The 23365-nt window shown below is 40.4% G+C and overlaps 1 protein-coding gene across 1 annotated transcript in view; it reads left to right on the top strand.

The window, feature by feature from the left end:
• megf11 (multiple EGF-like-domains 11) overlaps positions 1–23365 on the top strand; it is a gene marked incomplete at its 3' end in the record, with an annotated part of 55374 nt that overhangs the window by 20452 nt on the left and 11557 nt on the right. Inside the window, exons 6-13 of the mRNA XM_083916114.1 lie at positions 10808–11054; positions 11229–11349; positions 12938–13074; positions 14681–14893; positions 15362–15536; positions 19992–20112; positions 22112–22275; positions 22399–22501. Coding sequence (XP_083772240.1) covers positions 10808–11054; positions 11229–11349; positions 12938–13074; positions 14681–14893; positions 15362–15536; positions 19992–20112; positions 22112–22275; positions 22399–22501 — 1281 coding nt within the window. The remainder of the gene's footprint in view (positions 1–10807; positions 11055–11228; positions 11350–12937; positions 13075–14680; positions 14894–15361; positions 15537–19991; positions 20113–22111; positions 22276–22398; positions 22502–23365) is intronic.

The following is a 23365-nucleotide window of genomic DNA, read 5'->3' as shown; positions in this document are numbered from 1 at the left end:
ATGGGTTTTTTCCAAGGTTGCGATGTTGAAAGTATGATGTTGTGTGCCACTCGAGATTGTTGAGGGCCCAGGGCCAAAACGTCATCGGAATAAAAGAGGAATGCATATGGTGTGTGCAACATTTTTTTCTACTTTAAAGTCTAGTAACACCTCAGTACAACCTTTGGTGTGTGTCCCTTTTTTGTATTATTTGCTTGGCGATGCACTCAACAAAACCTGCCTTTTACAACCTGCTATTTTCAGAACAGCAGCCTGGCACGGGCATAGATAATTTATGTCATGTCGTTGTTAAAACAGGCTAGTTTAAAAAATCTCTTTTAAGCTCGCACCCCCTGATTGCAAGTCCTAGATCCACCTCTGACTGCCTCTGCCTCCTCTGTTTGGAGAGAAACAAAGCTGTGTTACATGAAACTCTTCTCCTCTCCTACAGTAAAATGTACAACAACTCAAAATCTGATATTGATTGATGACCAGAAAAGGGTATGTGTACTCATCAAATATCAATAAATGCATAGAAGTTCTCTGCTTAACTTTCAGAAAATTCTTATTAGCGACACCGGTGGCCTTTAGTGAGCTGCAATCAGCATCCTGTTGGTCGCGCCCGCATGCTCGCACACTCCATGGCTGCAAGCAAGTACTGGTCAAAACAGTGAGACTGAACATAATTGACAGGCATCATGTTGGTACAATACTGTAAAACGAATTACAATCATATTTACAAAATTGCTAGCTTGCTGCAACCAGTGGCAGATCCATGCTGCGCATTTGAGCTATAGCCAGCTTAGATTTCAGTGAGCTAACAATAGCAAGCAAGCTAATGGTAGCTAACGTTAGTCCATACATGCTGTGCCTCTGCTACACATTCTGCAGCCAGCAGAGCCTCAGCCAGCCTAAACCCCAGCACCAGGGCTCTGATCCTGGACCACCTCCCCATTTGCTGCCGTTACACAGGAAAGCCGCCAACATTAGATCCATCTGCGGGCCACATCCTTTGGAGTCCCGAAACCTTTACATAAAAGTCAGTCCACAGGCTGTTACAGACAACCGAGAAAGTCTGTGATGGTCTTAATTTTTAAATTGTATGACAACCCGTTCACCCAATAAAAAATGATTATTACATGCAACATTTTACACACAGAACCTTTAAATATACCCGGCTAAAACTTGTACTTAAAGTTTTCATCGAGATATACTTAGGAAGAGAATACCTATAAGTATACTTTCCTAAACTAAAAATTGAGTGAGAAGTATATAATTGATAACCTAAAAGTGTACCTCAAGTTCACTCGTAGTATAGTTGCATTAAAAAATAAAACTCATAAACTAGTTTTTTAAAAAGGGAGCCATTTTTGTTCCAAGCTGTAAAGTATAGTAAGGAAATATACTTGAACTTTACTTAAGATGATAAACTGAGCGTGGAGTGTACATATTTGTGGTAATGGAGATAACCACAGAAGTCAGGTGCACCTAATTAGTAGCATGTGCACTAATTTACCAGCTGCAGCTTTCTGTTGTTTAGCATTTCATTTATTTAGACCACTTATACAAATCAAGTCAGTCGACATTTTCTAATTAGAATACATGCAACACAAGAATAGACCCTCACACTGTAGTCTCACACTCTAAATGAAAGACAGTTCAGGCTGAAGAGCACATTGTGATTGTCAGATGAATTGCCACGTCACCAATTTTTGTTAATCCCAAATGATTACCAGCCTTAACAGCAACGCTGTTATTGTTTTCAACTTGTGTGTGTGTATGTGTGTTTCATCATGTCAAAGGGGGTCCTCGAGACACCTACTGTAGCAGGAACTAATACAGAGGCAGTTTTGAGTATTAGGGATATTATATTATTATATGTCTGTCTACGGACAGATTTTGTCACCATGTCGCAACCATAAGATACAGTCACAAAACTTTACAGGTGTCAAGTTGAGATCAAAATGAAAGCCAAGTTCAAAAATGGGTGTGGTCCGAGCACAGGGCACCGGAAGTAGTGGTGGGGTAGGAAGTAGGGAAGGCAGCAGCAGTGGTATAGTTTTCACCGGATCATTTTCTAAAGTAAAAGTGATGCCAAACTTAAAAATTCTCAATTACAAGTAAAATTTCACTGTAAAAAAATACTCAACTAAAAGTACAGAAGTCGCTACAAGAAAATGTAATTCATTTCAAAGAGTAACAGCAATTTTTATGCAGCTATTATTGGATCATAATATTTGGTTCTTTAATGATTTGATTATTTGATTATGTATTAATATGTAAGCAGTACTTCAATGTTGTAGTGGATCAAGCTTTACATTCTGTTTGGTAGTTGACAATGAACCTCCTACTGAACCACTCTGTAAACTATGTCCTGTTGTTTGTTGTTATCCATCAGTGTTGTATTTTGTTTTTCTGTATGAATCAGTGGCTGCAAACCAATTTCCCTGTAGCTTTGTCATATTGTTTTAACTGATGATGTTTTGTTTGTACAATCTCAATGTTAATGGTAACAAATAACTATACAGTGAAATAAATGTTATGGAATTAAAGGACCGTGGTTGCCTCTGAAATGTAGCAGTATAACGTAGCATTAAATAGAAACGCTAGAGTACCTCAAAACTGTGCTTAAATGCAGCAATTAAGTAAATGCACATAGCTACTTCTTATATTAATCTGAATTGTTCTGCACGAACACCACAGCAAACATTCATGAAACATCGTCTTGTTGGTACTTTGACTTTTTCATGATGCAGATGGGGTTGCCCCTATTGACATTTTATGAACATACATCAGTCTCCACTCTGGGACCGCACCCCTTCACATTGACTGCTGTTGCCCGTGGCACAATCTACTTCATCCTAATTAGAATTAATAATTGAAAATAGGAAATCAATGTGTGCAAATTAAGTGTGGAAACAGTTGGTTTTATCGGGTTGACATTGTTTTTTGAGCGGCCACGTTGCTGCCCGTGACTGACTCGCTGTTTGTAATGCAGTACAATCGTGGCTTTATTCATACTCCAGTCACTGTTTATGTAGGCTACTGTAGATAAACGTCTACCTCTGCTCTGATTGCTTTTTTGTTGTTGTCCTGTGGCAATAGAGCACAGGTTTGTTTTCTGTAGGACAGGGTGAAGGGTAAATTATTAATTGGAAGGAGCAGTGGGCTGTGTAACAATTTGCTGATCCAGAAGCTTTCATGGGCCGTGTAAGGTTCTGTTGAACAAGTGACTGGTTTACTGCAACAAGGCAAAAGCTTCTCTCACAGCCTGCTTGCACTACACAACACAGCTTGTTTTATTAGAAAGAAAGGGCTGCTCTTTCAAGTCCCATCACTCTTAAGTGCCGGTTTTGAATAAAGCGTGAGATGACCTGGCCTTGTACGTCTTGGTCAACCACCGGCCCTTTTAACCCTGTTAGAGCTGCGCTGCAGAGAGGCCGGCTGGCACCTGCAGGGCTCTTATTGATCCGGGTTCACATACTGAATAGAACTTGGACAAATGATCAGATCCTCCTCGGGATAAACAACCAGGCTGGACTTTTTAATCAGTAATGTTTAGTCTTAAAAGAATTAAGTTACTCACTCATTAGTTTGTTTCCAAATAGGCAACAGTCAGATCTTGTTACTTTTTATCGAATGGCAAGGGGGTATAAGGAGGGAGCATGGTGCATTATGGTGAACAGTCTGAGCAGCATATTCTGTTCAGAGAGAGTCGTTGTGCTGTGGGTTCGGTCCTTTGCTGCTCTCTCTCCCGGGGGAATGTGAACGCACAAGGGCTTGGCTTAGATAAATTAGGGCAGGACAAATGACACGCCCAACAGCAGAAGCTGCAGCACGCTGTTATTCCAATTCAGCAGAACTGCCCCCATGACTATTGGCAGTTTCTTCCGTATATTTAGAAATTCATTTGTCAAGCTCACAGGGATGTATCTACACTGTTTACGTGTCGTGTCGGGGTTTTCCTGAGAACTAATAAATAACGGTGTAATAGGTGTCAGCAGAACATGAAGGGGACAGTGTGGCCTGTCTTGGAGTGTATTGGCAGCTTTTACAGCGCCATGTTTAACAAAGCTGAGAGACATTCATCACTCAATGCCCATTTGCCCCTTTACACAACAATCATCACTTTCCCTCAAGACCCTGGTACCAGTCCTGTCGTCTTTTCACTCTATTTGTCTGTGTCATTGAGTTGGAGAACTGTGATGAATAGCTGAATGTTCAGTCAGGCTTTTATTGAATAAATCCTTTTGCAAATAGCTCATATTGAGTGAAGAACAGAATATAACACATTCTTGTGTCAGCTAAATTGTAGGCAGAATTGTTTCATTGTTCCTTAAAGAATGATCATTTTACCATATGAAAATCTGTAAAGAAAGCCTGTCTCTTCATGCCATTTTAATATAGTGACTCGCCTGTATTCATTCTGGTTATGGAATGTAATTTGAAAATTCAGATCTGTCAAGGGAAAAAAAAAGAAAAGAAAATGAACAAAGCTTAATTGGTACAAAGTGTGATACAGACAAAATTAAACTCAGAGGTGCACTCTTCTCATGAGGCAATGCAGGAGACTCGTTAAGACAATGCGTCACACTTCTTTGCTTTGCCACAAGCTCTATTAAAGAGTAAAACGGCTCTCAGGAGCCAGAGCATTTGGCCTTCTAATGTCTTGTATGAGTTGAGTTATTCCCTAGGTGTCAACAGTGTGCGTTAATAATAGTTATGTGACAGTGAGTGACTCAGGCAGTGGGGAGTGAAGTCAGGCTTCGTGCCAAAAATTCAGATAGTGTTAATGTAGTTTTCCTAGTTACAGTTGGCAAAACAGCAAGCATCTGTCTGCACCCACCACCTCAAGTGACCAGCGTTTATACCAGACCCGCCGTTATTCAAATTAAAGTTTTCTTTTTCCCTGCGTCCAGCTGAATAAATGAAGTTTAAAACCCTGAAGCCATTTGAATGGGGAAATATATATTGTGTTTAAAGAGCTTTACTCAGGCCCTCATTTTAAATTTAGCTTTGAGAGACTTTCTGTGGCACAGACTCCCTCTCGTAGAGAACAGCGACAAACATTTTGCTGAAGAAGCCAAGTTCGGGAGAACTTCTGAATGGAGTCAGCTGCATAAAGCTGTTTGGTTTTAATCCTGTTGCAGCCAGCCCCTGATCATGCAGACTCCTGAGCACACTTCAAAGCTCAGCCCCACTTCGATGGCTCTCTCAGCCCCTTCTTTGGACATCACCTTCAGAAGTTTACTATCTGCTGGTACCTCTCTACATGATCTGTTTTGTTCCAGCAAAGGGGATTATACTCAGCACCTTGGGATTGGACCTTTCCCTGTGTGTGAGGTTATCCACATTTCAACTGTTATGCGTTATGAGCTCTGAGAGTCTGGGCTGACTAGTGTATGTGTCTTCTAGTTAGGCTCACTGACCCTGGCATGCCCAGTTAATAGGCAAGATTGCAGCATCTCTTGCTTCAGACTTGTGTGGGATTCACTGCCTACACACCACAACCCACAGGGGGTCCTCATCACCTCAAACAATTTAGCTGTACTTTCTAGAAGCTGAAGCCTTCATGCTACATGCTACTTTCCTCTGCTGTTTCTCTGTTTTTGCCCGCAGCTCATCATGAACTCTGACTCCTTAATCACAGTTAAATGCTGTCAGTGCTGGGAAGTGAGAGACTACTGGGTAAAGTTTGAGAACCTCTGTGTAGGAGAGAGACAGCAAGATAATGGGCTTTGCTCTCAATGTGCTGAGGCCTCTAACTGCAAGCTAAAGAAGGTTTAAAACTTCAAATGGTAACGTTTGTTGAGCTCCTAAGCACCAGAAAAGTCTGCAAATTAAGCACTGGATAGATTTTGGTTTATTTCTGTTTTTCTCTGTCGCTCTGGGTATTTTGAGTTATACATGTAGGAATATATAATACACTCTTTATTAACATGTTCAAGGTTTGAAGCTGAAACCAGAGGTGATGATGCTTCTAGATATTTAGGCACTGCCTGCTTTTGTACTGTGCTGAGGGAGCACTGTTGAGCTGAGGGAGCTCTGATGAGCGCTTATCGAGTGCAAAACCAAGTTACAGCTAAACTGCTCATCCATTACCCCGGCCGCCCGCACACACCTCAGATTTAATGTGCCAGGGCCGTTTGCGTGGCAGCAGCTCGACCTTCAGGGAACTCATACATGCCAGACTGCAGGCCAGGAGCACATTAGATCAAATCAGTGCGAGCGCTGTAATGTGGCCTCTAGTCTGAACTAATACTGCACTAGCCCAGAGTTTCAGGACCCCCTTCAAGGCAGACCTGTCTGTATCAGGGAAGGGCTGATCATCTTCCTGCTGCGTACCTGGAAAAACAAGCTTCAGTGCCGACCATGAAACAAGGTTCATTAAGCTCCCACTCTGGCCGATCACAGCTCTGGCAAAGCGAGCATACAAGGAGAGGGAGTAGTGGTTTTACATTTACAACCAAGTCTGCAGTGATGTGAGTATCAGTGGAAAAATCACCGACATGGTTGCTGTGCTGTTGCTGCTTAGAGACATAAGGCTCCACCGATCACTTAAATCACCACAAGATCCTCAAAAGAAGGTGAGAGTGAAAACTGCCTGCTACCCTAACTCAGTGCCTATAGTTCTTCACATAAAAGCTGTTTGTTCATTTAACCCTGAAGATAAGCTATTTGCTTGAAGTTTATAGGAATTATTGAGCTATTCTAAATGGAGACATCCCCTGAGGAATGTGGGAATTGCTTGTTTTACATTGTTCCCTCAGGTACCACTTAGTAGTGTCACTGAGCTATTTACATTAACCCATGTAAAGCAGTTGGGTTATACAAATTAACCAATTTTCTTGAGTGCCAATATTAAAATACAGTAACAATGAATGGCAAAATTAGTCTTTCCAGCTGAGAGAACAGCTCTGGGATCTGTGTGTTTGTGGTCGCACATATAAATACCATAATAATGTTAAATAATATAAATACACTTTGTTTATATAGCACTTTCATTACATAAAATGTCAAAGTGCTTTACAAAAATAATCAATAACAGAAAACAGAAAACAATACAATAGTACAATAGGAAATACTGGTAATACAAACAAGGTAATAAAAAAAATAAAAAATTTAAGATACAAAAGTCACAAAACAAGTATGAAAAATTAATTAAAAAGCAATATCATAAAAATATGTCTTGAAATATTTAGACAAATTGTAAACAGAAGTTGCTTTTTGCTCATTTTAGGTGGTAGTTCGAAATCGTCGATGCATGACTTCAGAAAGCTGCTTTACCAAATGTTTTATAAATCATTTTTGTTAAATATAGCAAGAAGCAGCTTGGGACATACTCAGCCAAGCAGTCAGAGGGGTATGGAAGTGCTAAACCAATTAAGGCCTTAAAAACAGGTAACACGTTTTAAAATGAATCCTTAATTTTACAGGTTGACAGTGTAAGGACGCTGGTACTGGTGTAGTATGTTCTCTTTTCCCATTGTGTTCAAATTCTTGCCTCTGCATTCTGGACAGCTGCCGGTCAATGTTTTTTTAGGTCTAGTTTAAAGTGCGTTACAGTAACTTCCTTGAACACCATATTGTCTCATTCAGGTGTTATTCTGTCAAATGAAATCTTTCTGCACTATTACTCTGAGTTTAAATGCAATGAATCAGTCAGTTTAAAGTACATTTAGCAAAGTTTGACAAGTGAGCATTTGTCGGCAGAGTTACAGCAGTTTAATAGTTTCACTGCCTCCAGCACTTTAAGATTTTCTTTCCTGCTGGCAGCTGGTTGCTGAAGTTGCTCCTGAAAAAGGTGTTAAAAGACACTCTTGTATTTAAAAACGTTCCTCGTACTTTGCAGCCTCTTTTGCCCTTCCGTCTAGTGAGTGAGTGAGGTGTGAACAGCTCGCACATTTGCTTGCCTTTTTTTGTAATTCACCTCAGGTTGTTGTTCTTGCCTTTCTCTTTGATGGTTCACATATACCAAGTCTGGTACAGTTAATATCTTCACCAGTTTCTGAGTGACAGAACTATATTTTGCACCGGTTTGATTATTTCATTTTCATTGATCACTGCAGTTTTAGGGGGCTACACGGTGGTGTAGTGGTTAGCACTGTCGCATCCCAGCCTGGGCCTTTCTGTGTGGAGTTTGCATGTTCTCCCCGTGTCTGCGTGGGTTTCCTCCGGGTTCTCCGGTTTCCTCCCATAATCCAAAGACGTGCACGTGTTAGGTTAATTGATGACTCTAAAATTGCCCGTAGGTGTGAATGGTTGTCTGTCTCTGTATGTCTCTATGTGCCCTGTGATAGACTGGCGTCCTGTCCAGGGTGTACCCTGCCTCACGCCCGATGTCAGCTGGGATCGGCTCCAGCTCCCCCGCGACCCTGACCCCGGGATAAGCGGTTGAAAATGAATGAATGAATGAACTGCAGTTTTAGTCAACCTACTACAACAGACGTAGCGAGAATTTGAGTTAAAACACAATACGACTGCATTGATATTTTTGATGTTAACACTGAATCTAACGAGTCAGTGTGTAATGTCAGTAAGGCTACTTGTAGTGCTGAAATCACTGACAGTTCACCCAACTCTACAAAGCATTTTGGTCTCTTTATCATATCATGCCTGGATTTTACCACATGATTGTGTCAGAGTGGAAGCAGGTTAATTCATTTGTTGATTGACAGACAACTTTTTTGATAATCAATTTAGCGTTTAAATCAATTTTTTTACAAAAATTCACCGCTTTCAAGCTTCCGAATGTGAACATTTGCTGTGTTTCTGAGACTCATTTAGTGGTATACTAAATATCTTTAGTTTGCTAAAGTTAGCTGGTGAATGAAGAAAACGGTTAATTTATTTTCCTCTAAGTGCCTTCCATTGATCTGTCGGGAAGGATACATCTCATAAGCTCAACTTTCATCTTATTTTTGAGAGATATCAATATGAAACAACTCTGTGATGTTTTTGTTTATATTAATACAGGAGTATACAGCCCTTACACAGTACCACAATGTTTCGTTTTTTTTTTTTTTCTTTTTTACTGTTAGCACATTTATGATGTGTTACATTGTTTACTGATGCGTTTGTAATTGCACTATCCACTTTGCTGATGTAATTATATGTATTTATATTGAAGTTAAGTTTGTCAAAAGTATCTGTACTTTACTTTTTCAATACTTTTCGATACCTTGTTCAAAAGATACCATCTCTGTTAATTATTTCTTCAATAATATCCACAGTATAAATGCAATGAAAAATACAGATCTACAATCACTATATTACAAATGTGCTGGTATGTGTTCAGTGACTTTTTCTGTACCAGCACTGTGTGTAGGCATCAAAATAGGTATTTAATATTTGTTTTTTTTTATAATAACATTGTATCAAAGTTTAAAATTCTGGTATTGTGAGAAACATTTGTACGTCAAGCAATGTGCTGGCCTCCCCCTCCGGAACAACTTTGGGTTCAGTGTCTCGCTCAAAGACAATTAGACCTGCCGACCTTGTGATTAATAGACATGTCCAATACATTCAGATGTTAAGTGACTTAAACAAAGACAAATGATCAACTTGATCGAGCAACCTGTCTATAAATCACCTGTAATTGTGTCCTACACAGTGTCTTTTCAGCCAGAAGCTTTCTTTAGTCCCATATTTGGGGTACCAACAGGTTTGGTCTTGATTAATGTTTTGAAGGGTCCATATTGACAGGCAATATGAATGTTGTTCTACCGTGTAGTCTCACAGAAAAATTACACATACCAGAGGAGTGTTTGTATAGGTGTGAAACAGAAACTCAGTGACCACATAGTCTTATTTTGATTTCTGGCTCAGGTCCTTTCTGTGTGGAGTCTGCATGTTTCTTCTGTGTTTTCGTGTCCATCTCTTCGAAAGCGTGCGATTGATTGTCTTCTGCCTGTTCCTCTGCTTTTTGCTCAGGGCACACTTGAATACACTCCTGTAGTCTATGAGCCTGAGCAGGAATTAAGTCAGTGAATGAGTTTAAAATGTATGGCTTGTGATATTTTATAATTTTTTATTATTGGTAAGAAATCCAACAATTCATATGTCCATCTCTCAATACCTTTTGACTTATGTATCGTGTCTGTAGCCCTATATTCCCACTGAAGATGTAAATCGGGTCATGAACATATGCTCTCTCTTTTATTTTGTTGCAAATTCTAAATAATTTTGCACCGCTTAAACAGCTGGGCTCTGCAGCTTCTGGCAAATCCTCAAAGAGGAGAATTCAGTGTATTTGTTGATCCCCCAGTGAGTATTCAGCTACAGGAGCACAAAGGTGTATGTGGGATTGACTCAAAATACACTACAGCCCCTGTGTTCTTGGTAATGAAGAAACATGTCACCTAGCACAACAGTGTGGCTTCATTGATGTGTTTTTAATAGTTTTTTTGACGAGAATTGAGCGCTGTGGCACAGAGGAATCAGCTACATCAGGCTTTGGCTGCACAGACTACATAAATAGGATCAATTCATTGTTGGTTCTGATCTTTTTGTGAGATTGGTTGACAGTAGAAAAAAAAAGACATATACTTTACGCAAAAAAAAAAAACACATTTATAAGATGAATAGGAATGTCAAGAATATAAGCTTTTGGAGTACTCAGAAAGTTTTCACAGTGTTAAGTAATTGATTGAGTGGTGTAATCTCCAGAAACATTCACTGTCACTATTAGATGTTACAAGAATACATTTATGAGTAATTTTACCAAATGCTTGCATTTTTATGATTTCATATGTTTGCTGGTGCATATTCCACTTTTGTTTTGTTTTGTTGTTGCTCTCTCTGATGCCACTTCTCTCTGTGATTGCAGGCTGTGAGAGTGACTACTGGGGACCTCATTGCAGTAATCGGTGCCAGTGCCAAAATGGGGCTAAGTGTAACCCCATCACAGGTGCTTGTGTTTGCACTGATGGGTACCAGGGATGGCGATGTGAGGAGCCCTGTGAGCACGGTTACTATGGCAAGGCATGCCAACTACCTTGCCAGTGTCTCAATGGTGCCACCTGCAACCACGAGACAGGAGAGTGCATCTGTGCCCCGGGGTACTCAGGGGCTTTGTGAGTACCAGCAACATATTTCTTCTTTTGGAACTTTCCCATTTGTGTCTGTGAAATAAATGGTAAAGTGCTGTTTGGTGTTTGTATGAGCGTTCTTTGTTCATACACACAAAGAACTCCAGGTACACAAGTTATGTGTCTGAGACATTTAACTGTTGACTTGTGTTGTGACAGCTGTGGAGAGCGCTGCCCCTCTGGTAGTCACGGGCCCCACTGTGAGCAGCGATGCCCCTGTCAGAATGGAGGAACATGCCACCACATCACTGGAGATTGCTCCTGCCCCACCGGGTGGACGGTAGGTCACACTCGCAAATGCAGGAAGGCCACAGAGGAAGAAAAGCCTGAAGGGGGGGGGGGAAACGTTTATATCTCTAATGTAGTCTTTACAGCAGAAACTGACATGAGAAAATGGACCTCAGGATCAATATGCTGTGTTCAATTATAAATGAGATCGTGGGATTCTCTGCTCCCTGCAAGAGAAAAAGAGTGCCTGGCGGGTTTGTGCATGCTTTCTGAAACCCCGGTTCACAAAGTAATGTCCAGTCAACATGGCCACCCACAGCCACAGAGTTGCTTTTGGGACTTCCCAGTGGCTTTGTGTTTTAAGGCAATGCTCTCAGTTGAATTCTAGCTAGGGACCTTTGTTGCATGACATCTTGCTTGCACTCTCCCTGCATGTCTCTCTCTACTGACAAACCATTGAATAAAGGCAATAAAGCAAAAAAAAAATCTTTTAAAAAAAAAGGATTGTATGCTCTTAAGAGCTCTGACTGTTTTGATTTCTTAACATGCCTTTAAATCAGGAGTGGGAGATAAAATCTCCTCATGGTATAAAATATTTTATATAGTAGAATTTTTGTATCATGATAAGATATATTTCCTGGAGATTCAGTTGAGAAACTGGTTGCTTAAGAATTAACCAGATAGATTCATTCTAATGAGTTTAATAACTGACAAATAGAGTTACTTCATCACATTAATTTAATTCTTTTATTCACTTTAATTCCTTATAATTCATTGATGTGCAACACAGCCACAAATTACCTAAAGCAACAAGAGATTTTAGAGGGACAGATACTAGGGCTGGGCGATATGATCATTCATCGTCTTCAATGGAATCGTATCGTGATGAAACCATATATCCAGATATTGTGATACAAAATGACATCGTCTAAATTAATAACATGCACATATTGCTGTACTATTTTTATATTTGTAACCAGTGTTTAGAAAATCTAATGTGAAATATTTTGAGGGTATATTTTACACTAAAGTTCTTTATTTAATGAGAAAATACTCACTATTTGACATGTGTTATGTATTCAATTCATACAGTTTACAAAAATGCGCTTTATCATGTGGTTATTTCAGACTAGACTATTTATTTATTGAATTACCAGAGAACATGCTATGTTGTGATATATCGTTATCGTTATCGAGATAGGAAATTACCTGTATCGGGATTTAAGATTTTGGCCATATTGGCCAGCCCTAACAGATACAAACAGTGTGATATTGTCTAATGTTCTTGCTAATACAACAATGATAATTGGTTAATCAGTACAATAAAAATATTCCTGTGCTGGTGTCCAAGTCATTTCTACAGGGGATGTCACTTTAGACTTCCCATGTGAAGAAAAACTCCACATTTATTTTGAACTTTCTGAAGAAAATGTGTGAGAATAGTGTCAAAGAAGAATTGTTGTTTTGAGAAGTGTTGTCAGTTTAGGTTATTTGTACTACTATTTTTTTTATACATGGGAGGATATACGGCACATGTCAGAAACGTATAGGAAAACATAAAAACTGTAAGGGCGTAGTCTTGAGATGTTCAGTAGTGAGTGATGTATCTCATATGGTTCATACCTGGCTGTTTTCCAAAGGGTTCAGTTTGTGGTCAGCCGTGCCCTCTTGGCAAGTACGGCATCAACTGCAGCAAGGACTGTTCCTGTCGTAATGGCGGACTGTGCGACCACGTCAAAGGACAGTGCCAGTGTGCAGCTGGTTTCAGTGGACGCAGGTACGCAGCTTGCACCTCTGACACACAGAGTGCTGAATTATCATGCACAAAATACTTTTTTGTGAAGCACTCTGTGCAAACTTTTGTACTCCTACTTTGAAAATAGGTCAAACAGTAGCATGATTTATTGATACTAGTATTTAATGCAAAAAGATGGTTCCATGCCGACAGTTACACATTAAACAGTTGACCTATTCTCTTTGTTGACGTCCAAATGAGGCACAAACCTGCTGGTACTTTAGAAAGAGAAAGGAAATGCTAGGGTAATCTCAAAAACATGAAAAATAAGCATTTGTAAATGCCCATTAGTCCATTTGAAGGTGGATTGGAAGCTTTTAATAGGGGCGTTTATGTTTAATTAATCTTATACTTCATGCTGGTCTGTAAGGTTTCATGTCTTCAGCCTTCATTCTCCTCTACTCCCAGCCTGCCCATTGATCTCACCATGGACTACATGCTGTTTGGATTCTGCTCATTAATTATAAGTAATGGGCTTATATTAAGGTCTCATTGAAATCCACAGATCTTTGTAGTTCCCCATGCCTGACAGAGCAGCCCAGAGCAGACTGGGTTTATTAGTTCAGCTAAAGCAATTGTCTGTTGGATAGAAACACTTCCTTCGACAAGACCTTTCCTTTACTTTATTATTTTGCAAAATTGCCCTCATTCATTTAGCCAGTGACAGGTGAATTAACCTGCCAGGAATAATCTCAGATTGTGTTAGCAACCACCCTCTCATGTCTAGTTTAATAATACCATCATCCCCTGATAAAACTAAAGCTGGGGTATAACCGGCCTATTTTGTAATGTAATTGAGCTATTTGTAAAAGCTTTGTTAGACTCTAGAGATGAATGTTTCACCAGGATTGTATAGTTAAGTCAGTATATTTAAGTGAAGGTAAAATCCATTTTCTAAACTCAATTCTCATTTCTGTTGTTGATGACGATTGCTTTTGTTCAACTCCTGCAGAGAAGTCCTGTCTGCAGACAGACGGCTGCTTTTAGGGCTTCATGTACCGGTTGAGATTTGATTTTGTCAGTCTTGGATTTATGAAATGTTTTAAAAGAAATTATATATTCATTAGTTAAATTATTAAATTCAAAAAGACTATTAAAAATATACGATTTTTACTATACTACAGTAGTGGCTTAACATTTTTAATCCAGAATCAAATAGCAACACAAACTATGCATGTTACAAAATTATATTAATATTAAATATAATTATGGATAGTCCTTCACTGTGAACTTGAAATATCCAAAATGTGTAGCATTTTTAGGCCGGCAACTATCGATTGTTCTCACTGTTGAATAATCCGTCAGTTATGTTATTGATTAATTGGGAATATGAACAGTTGAAGAGTCCAAATTCATTGTAAAACTAACAGTTTAAAGCCCAAATATATTTAATTTATGATCATTTCAGCATTTTATGAACAGTTTCTCTTGAATGCTGTTGATTAATTTTCGCTCAACTAATTGATTTATTGACTAATTGTTTCAGCTGTCATGTCTTCAATGCATCATGTGTATGTATACTATTTGCATCTAATGTTACCACTCTTCAAGCATATTTTGCTTATTTAAAATACTTTTTTCCCACTAGGTGCCAGGATGACTGTCCTGTGGGCACCTTCGGTCCTCAGTGTAACCAGAGGTGTGAGTGTCAGAATGGAGCCAAGTGTCACCATATCAACGGAGCCTGTCTGTGTGAAACAGGCTTTAAAGGCCCTAATTGTCAAGAGAGATTCTGTCCCCCAGGCCTCTACGGTCTCATCTGTGACAAGTACTGCCCCTGTAATACCACCAACACCGTGAGGTAAGTGAGACATCAGCCCAGCTTTACTCTGATTCTGAAGTCCTGAAGCGAAGCCCTCTGTAGCTCCTTATGAATAAAGACTTCTCCAACTCAATTTTGCTTCATTTTAGCTCTAAGCCAGCACTCATTCTGAAATCTGGACACCTCTTAGCCATGTCATCCAGTTAGCTTTTAATCGTGACCTTTTGCTTCATTCATAATTTCTCAGCAGCATTCATAGTTAATGCAATGTTAATGCCCTGATTCCGTCTGGAGTTGGACACCAACCGTAGAAGTCATTATGGAAAGAAGGAGAAAAAGGAAACCTCATCTATCTGAAACAAGCATGTGGACACATAGATGGATGAAGTACTGTTGGCGCAGACTTCACACCTTGACCCCTCTCACAAATGATGTGTTGATACTGTGTTGGAACTTTGTCTCATTCTTTCTGCTGATGTCACATCTTTCTTTCTCATTATATTGTAGCTGCCACCCGCTTTCTGGTGAATGCACCTGCTCTGCGGGATGGACAGGGCTTTACTGTAATGAGACCTGTCCTCCTGGATACTACGGAGAAGGATGCATGCTGCCTTGTAGCTGCACCAACGGAGCTGACTGCCATCCTGTCAAAGGCACCTGTATATGTGCCCCCGGGTTCATGGTGAGTATCCTTACTGCTATTTAATTGTACTTTGGTCTGTGGCTGCTATCATAATATTGTTTTGTAAGATGTATGTTTTATTGCTATTTATTTAATATTAATTTGAGCTTTACTTGGTCTCATGAGATCTAAATCTCCCGTGGAGAGAGCCAGCATGCCAAATGCTAAGCTCAATTAGTTTACTGACGGAAGAAGAGTTAAGAAAGGTGAAAGAAAAGAAAACCAGGAAAACTTAAAATGGGATTAAAAACACAATAGACAAACACATTAAAACCTTCTAACATCACTCCATTAAGTTTCTTAATATGACTTTGTGTTTAAATGTAAATGTTTTAATTGAATTTTGATGTAATCACTGCTGTAATTACTGTACAGTGACTTGTAATTATGTTGTTGATTGTATATTTTTTTCACTGTCAAACAGTAAGTTAATTGTAATTGTTACCTTCCACCTTATACTCTTTTTTTTATACTTTCAGTATATGTAAGGAAATCAGTATTGTGTCTAATATAGCCCTCTATTTGTGAAGGTTGTTGCTTTGATTTATACTTCATCTTATTTGTGGCCATAGTAAAATGTTTGCGTCACTGCGGTCGTTACGTTTTGGAAGTGGTCCCAGTATTACTTTAGAGGCTTTTTGTACATGGGCAGGCAGAAGCAAGGTGAGACATTTTATTATTGCTTTATTATGGATGTGCTCTACTGCACCACAAGAAATTCCTCACTAAATGATTCATTCTCTGGTCCAGCCCTTTGCAGACATTTATAATCAGTCATGTGTATTTTACAAATGCTGCTGAAGCATTTTAAACTTGTGGCATCAGAGAAAAAGATGTATGATCTATATTCAGGTGAGACCAATTGTGAGAAAATTGAATCTTTGACCTATATAAGTTTCCATTTTAGCAGTTTTTGTGCAGCCTTATTGTCCCTTTCTAAAACTGTCAATTTAGTTGTCTAACTTCAATCAGTTTTCCCATTGTATTTCTTGTATTCCAATCTGAAGTTACAGAGCAACAGAGACCGAGAGGGTACATTTCTGCCAACATTACATTTCAGTGGAAATTGCCTGTGTCTTACAGCGTGCCACTGTGGTGAATTGAGCCACCGAGCGGGGCCGCAGACTGTGTCTTAATTTGCTCCACCTGTTCTCTTTGGCGGCTGCTGGGAAGGGCTGCCAGATCCATTAAACAGGCCTAGAGGGCAGGAGCTGGATAGAAAAGGAGGCAGTCAGACGGGAACAGACGCACCTCATAGGGTGGATTGGTGTGTGTGTGTGTGTGTGTGTGTGTGGGCGTGTGAGTGTGTGTGTTGCAAGAGGAGGGATGTCGGAAGTACATGTGGTCATTTTTTTATTATACAAAAGCTGCCGCTGTGCAAACAAACCAGACACTTTGCTTGAAAGTTAGAGCTGTAATTTTGTGCCCCTTACCTTTTTAAGTTTTTTGTCACATGCACGATACATGATCATTATCACGCAGTAAGGCTTTTAAAATGTTATCGATAAAGGCGTTAAAGCTATGATTGCTGGTGAAGTTACTTCCTCAGGGGTGGCTGATAGGACTAAGCCTTCCTGCTGCATCTTTGTTCTGGAGTCCCATCGGGGGGCAAACCAAGCAAAGTGTTGGAGCAGACTGAGCTCCTGCACGCTTGATTTAGCTCTAGTAATTGGACATGCTCTTTTTGACTGGGACAAAGTGATTACATGTAACCTCTTCAGGCATTGTCCCTTACAATCTACAGCATGTACTCACAGCAGCATTTCTTCCCTACAGTATGTCTACGTTTCTACAAATTCTGTTGATATTGTCGTATCTGAAATATAAATGCATTAGGAATGGATTCCAGTCTGCCTTTGAGGGTGGTGAAAACAAATCATTTTCCTCTCTCTGGGCTTTCTAGTCTCATCAAAAGGTTCAGAGGTTCATTTTCTGTCTTGCAGCATGAATTTTAAACTGCAGTCACTCATCCAGCAGTTAGATAGACTGTTTAGGAGTGAGACTGATGGGTAATTAGTGGTGCCATTTGCATCTAGTCTCGATGGATACCAGGCTGATCAATGTTGTGTCAGTGAGAGGCTTTCTGGAAAAAGTGCTCTCCAATTACATTAAGATACTAATAAGGTATGAATTTAGTGCCCTGGCCAAGGACGACCTGGCTGCCTCTCTGCAGCTCAGGTCTGGTTGCAGCCTCCATTGGCTCTGTAGTTATGTAAGGTCCTGCTGCTCTCGTGCGATGGACTGACAGCCGTGTATTAATAATGATTCTCCACATACAGACTTCCATCCTTCGTGGCTCAGAAGGAATATGAATCAGTCTACTAATGAGAGAGCTGCCTTCCCCCTCTTGAGAGCAGACCAACCACTGGTCTCTGCACCGTGAGGGTGAAACCAAGTGGAATCGGACGCAGCCAAGGATAAAGCAAAATCCATGTGGTCATTTGTGGCTGCATGACGTTTTATCCATGAATCCAGCCACCAGTAAATTGCCTGTGCTCTGAAGACAGGCTGAAGCCTTCCCACCCCTCTGGCCCCCACTGGTTGGTCGAACTTCTCTCCGCACTTAACAACTGTAACTGAACTGCTATTGTTAGCAGTCTTGAAGCTGTCATTTTCAGCAGAACAAAGGTTATTGCAACCGATTGATAAAAATTTCATTCACAGACGAGCGCTTTTATGTGGTGTACAGGGAGGAGAGATGTTTTAAGATGTGTGTTCTGCCCCTGGCGTCCACTGGCACATCTCCTCCTGCCTCCTGTTTAAACTCAGTTCAAAATGATAATGAGAGCAGTGAACAGCCAGCAGTCCCCCAGTGCTCTGGTGAGCGAAGCAAGAGCCACTCAGGACTCCTCTGAGCCACTAATTGGAACTCTAAATCATTGTGTCACCTGTCACTCAAGGCACGGTGTGCAAGGGAGGGTGTGGGAATCCATAGACTGGCTGTGATCTCCAGCTTAGGGAGGGACGCGACTAGTGGAGGTGGGCTGTGCTCGGCCTTCAAAGTAGAGAAATTCTAATGACAGCAGGCTGCAGAGAACAGGGAGTCCTCCATGTCCTTTACCAGACAGCTCACCCTAATGCAATGGAAAGGGACTTAAAGGCTGCGCCTGCATGGTGTGCTAATTAATAGTACATCAAGAGTCGGCTGCACTCTGGGATCGTGCGCTTCCCCTGTCAACCCAGTTCACTCTGAAGTTTATTTGTTTGGTTTCATCATATTGTCATTCTTAGTTCTGCTAACTCCCACTGTTGGCCTGAGGCAGATGTAGACAACCGTGTGCTTCCTCAGATACATATGATGTAGCCAGCAGCTTCAGTACAGGGAGGTTCTCTCCTCATATCCTTACCCATTTTCTGCAGGTGCCTCAAGCAACAAACAGGAGTTGCTAATTAGTGGACAAGGACGTGATGCTCAAACGCTGGCTGTGGTTTAATGTGTCTCCACTTTTCCTTGACCTTGATGGAAAACGTCATGAGGTCAAGGAAAGGTGTGAAGGAGAATTTATACGGACTGATCGGAATGTTGCACCCGCAAGGAATCTCCTTCCCTTTCATAAAGCATGGTCCAGTGAACCTTGTGCTAAAGGAGAAAAGAAAGGAGGCATTGAAGCATGTTTCCTTAGCATTTAGAGAATTCAACCAGCTCTAATCATGGCTGCCACTTGAATACTTCTGGGTAATTTTACTCAGTTAAGAACCCTCCTAAACAAAAAAAAGACTGTTCAATTGCAGCCACTGTCCTTTGGGATGTAGGGACAAAATGGAGGATTGAACTCTCTTCACTTCACCCTGGAATTTAGTCATCGTTATTGATCACTCACTTGTGTCTACAGAATCCCTCCTACAGTGTCCAGATTTAAAGATGAGTTTTCCAACAGGCAAGAATCTGAACTTAAGTTTATTTAGAACTGGAAACGGTTGCATTAATTAAGTAAATCTAGTTGGACAGAAGGGCAGATTTGGTAGTAGCTTGGTTAAAGACGGGAAGAGTCTAGATTCTCGGGCTTTGGAGTCCTGCGAGTCTCTCCACTGAAAATGGAGACACCACGTGTGACCAACCTAAAGGGAGAGAGAGATGAAGTGAGAGGGAAAGAGATGGGGTGGAGCATGGTTGCAAAAATCAAGTGTGGCTGGGAGTAGGGGCTGTCAGAATATATAGAGTGCATAATTGGAAGCTTGGAGGCGATGGCTTTGGGGGGTCCTTCCTCTTGAACTTCAGTTATGATCAGTTTGAGTTTCTTCAGTTTTAAAGTTGCTTTGCTGCTCAATCTGTATACAGATATAGTATAACTGGTCTAAATAAACAGCTCAGTAAGCTATGGAGAAGTACAATGAACCTTCCCTGTCTTTCAGTCCTTGTCTATTCAGACTATATTATATATCTTTTTTGCCAGAGTCAGCATTTATTGATGTGCGGATTATTTGCTTCATGACTTTGCATTATTTCTACCTCAGGGTGAGGACTGTGCTACCTTGTGTCCTCCTGGTCTATTTGGACCAAGCTGCATGTCCACCTGCTCCTGCCATAATCACGCATCCTGCTCTCCAGTCAACGGTTCTTGCATCTGCAGGGAAGGTACAGTATAAATGAGTTGTGGTAAAACGTTCAGAGTAACACCTGAGCTTTATAAGCTATGCTACACTGACAGGACTATACACTGTATACACAGATACATCTTACCAAGGTGAAAAACTCTTGCACACATAAAGACTTTACTTGTGGTCTGATTTCTCTTGTATTCTGTGCTTGAGAATGTTTCAAGTTTATTTTATTTATATGGCACTTTAAAGAGCAAGTTCTGCACCAAATATATGTTTATACAAAACATGGATTCATGGAGGTTGTGAAAATAAAACAAGATTGAAATTGTAAGAGAGTGTAAGACTGAAAACAACCACCACATGACCCCTGCCCTTCATTTATTTTCTGCTTGCTATGTTCAGTCATTTTTAGATTAATGATACAGTATAAGCGATTCCTAATTAATAAATTTTTGAGGGAAATCCATCATGTTTTTTTCTTTTCAAACCAAGGCACTTCAACAAAAACCTTTATTTTGTGGAAAAAAACAGTAATAAAAATTAGAGAACAGTAATCATTGTGTAAGAAGAGAGGATTTAAACACTGTTTCCTTGGGGCTATAGGATTCAGAAATGAATAGGAAGTGTAGAGGCCCTTGCTTTGAATGACTTCAGCAGATCTGCGCCCACACGACATCACAGGACATCACTAGTTTCTCACACTGCTCGGTCCACTCTTCTCACAATCTCTTCCACAGTCCAGTAACTGTAGTGGGTTTCTTAGACATTACTTTGTTGCCAAGGATTTTACAGAGATTCTCTATGGGGTTTAGATCTGGACTCTGGGCTGGCGATTTTATTGTTTCAATATTCTGAGCCTCAAGGAACTGCGCAACCCAATTTGCAGCTGGACAGGACATTGTCTTGTATGAAAATTTGCATCCTCATTGAGAGACAATTGCAGTGGAGGTATTGCATGTTGCCAAAGGAGGGTCACATAAATGTTTGCATTCACCCTGCCATGTATCTGTATAAGACGCCCAACTCCTGCTGCAGAAAACGTCCCTCAAACCATGACACTTCCTCCTCCAAACTGACTTATTTACACACTTTGGGTTCAGTCTTTCAGCAGTTCTGGACAACAGGACAGGGTTTCAGTCACCTTAGAGCAGCTTGCCATCTTGCAAAGTAACCAGGAGAGCTGCCAGATAACAATGGTGTGTCCAACAATTAAATAAATTGTCACAAAGCGTCAGAATAACAACAGTAACTGGGAGGAATCTCAAAGTTTTCTCTAATTTTGCTCACTGCTTTTTTCAAAAAATAAAGAGTTTTGTTGAAGGGCATTGGTTATTTAAAAAAACATTTAGTACAGCGGTTCATATTCTATGAAATTCTGAACAGTATAGTATTTCAGAATAAATCAAGTATTTATAATTTGTTCTCTAATTTTGATCCAGTGTAGTTTCAGTCTTGACCAAAGTGGTAGACTGACCACCTGACCAAGAGACAGACATTTCCATCTCTAGAGCCATGCAGGGCTACAAATAAATTTTTGCGTAACATAATTAATTATTTTCTTTCATATCCCTTGAATGATATCCCATAAATCTCTCATTTTTCTTGAGGGTTCAAAATGGGAAATAACCCAGTACCAAATAGTTTTGAAACTTCTCCAGCTAAAAAATCCCTGCATCTGATCCTCTTTGTATCCAGATCTAGAAAAAAAAATCCTTTGTGTATGTTTTTTCTCACAGCTTATCACCGCAAGCGTTCTTTGATTCAACACAATGTGTGATTGGCCCACTACTGCAGCTCCTGCAACACATACAGTCTGTACTGTTTTTGACAGAGTTAGCAGTTGAGCATGCTGACATGCAGGATAAAGTAGAGGAAAAAAACCAAAGTATTGCTTTAAGGGTACTGGTGTAATTTTTTTTTTAATGATACACAGCTGTTTTTTAAACCCATGTTGGGAACCACTGTACCAGTGTTACAATATGGCTGTATTGTAAGTGAAAAGTTCGATGTGTCTCTGCTCTCTCTAACCCCAGGCTGGCAGGGTGTGGACTGCTCGATCCTGTGTTCCAGCGGTACGTGGGGTCTGGGCTGCAATCAGACGTGCTTATGTGCCAATGGAGCGGCTTGTGATCCTATAGATGGCACCTGTACATGTTCACCGGGGTGGAGAGGAGAGCACTGCGGCGAGTCCTGTCCTGTGAGTCTGTCTTTTAACCGTGGTGGTCACTGAACCTTTTGGAGCACCACACAACTTGGAGTGTCTAATTGTGTCCATGTGTGGAGTTTTAAAGGTATAACCTCAAGTTTTTATTATTGTCAGGATGGCACCTATGGCTTGGAATGTCGTGAGCGCTGTGATTGTAGCCATGCTGATGGCTGTGATCCTGTGAGTGGCTACTGCCGCTGCTACCCCGGCTGGACAGGTCAGTATTATTTTTAATCAGAGCAGGCTGAGATTAGGTACAAAAATGATCTCTGAGATCTAAACCTTTTGTTTGAGATGCTACACAGACGTACTTATTCATCAAAACAGGAAAATATGCTGGGTCACTCGTGCTTTGTGTTTTACATTATGTTTACATAATGTATCAGCAGTGTGTTCATTAAATGTTCAATTTGTTTTGCCACTAAGCCGACAGGGTATGTGAATGAGAAATGTTGAGAATTGAGCTCTAAATTAATTCTCTTGGCTAACATACTGGATGCCCATATGCAGTCATGCTTATATTGCATCATTGGGTATACACAACATCTGAAGTGACACACCAGATAAATATTTGGAGAGAGAATCAAATCATTGGCCCAGAATGCTCTCATGAGTTTTATACATAGCCTCTGATAGTTTTATTTTTGGCTCAGTTAATTACTTAAAGTTCCAGGTTCTAATGAAATCTGACTGAACCAACTGCCATACTTTTACCTTCATTGGAGGATTCACTCTTTCTTAGTCGTCACAGGCTCTCAGTTTGAGCTCTAATCCCCAATAGACTAAAAATCTTAGGTTTACATGAACACGTCTGCTCTTTGTTTCTTATCATTTTAAACATTTGCTTACGGAGGTTGGAAAAGCGTGAATGTCACAGCAAGGGTGAGGATCATTATGCTCAAAAATGAAGCGTTGTATCTGAATGTCAAATACGGGGGCTAGCTGAGGACCTGGTCTCTGAGCCTGAGTGGAGAGGTGCAGTCAGGGAGGGAATAGATTCAGCAGGAAAGGTCAAGCCTATGAGTTCTCAGCAGCCCACTCCATTCAGCCTCCTGAGCTTAGGGCATTTATTCCGGGAAAC

Source organism: Echiichthys vipera (assembly GCF_963691815.1).
Source record: "Echiichthys vipera genome assembly, chromosome: 7".
In the NCBI taxonomy this organism is placed as follows: domain Eukaryota; kingdom Metazoa; phylum Chordata; class Actinopteri; order Perciformes; family Trachinidae; genus Echiichthys; species Echiichthys vipera.
This window is presented reverse-complemented; position numbering and strand designations above follow the sequence as displayed.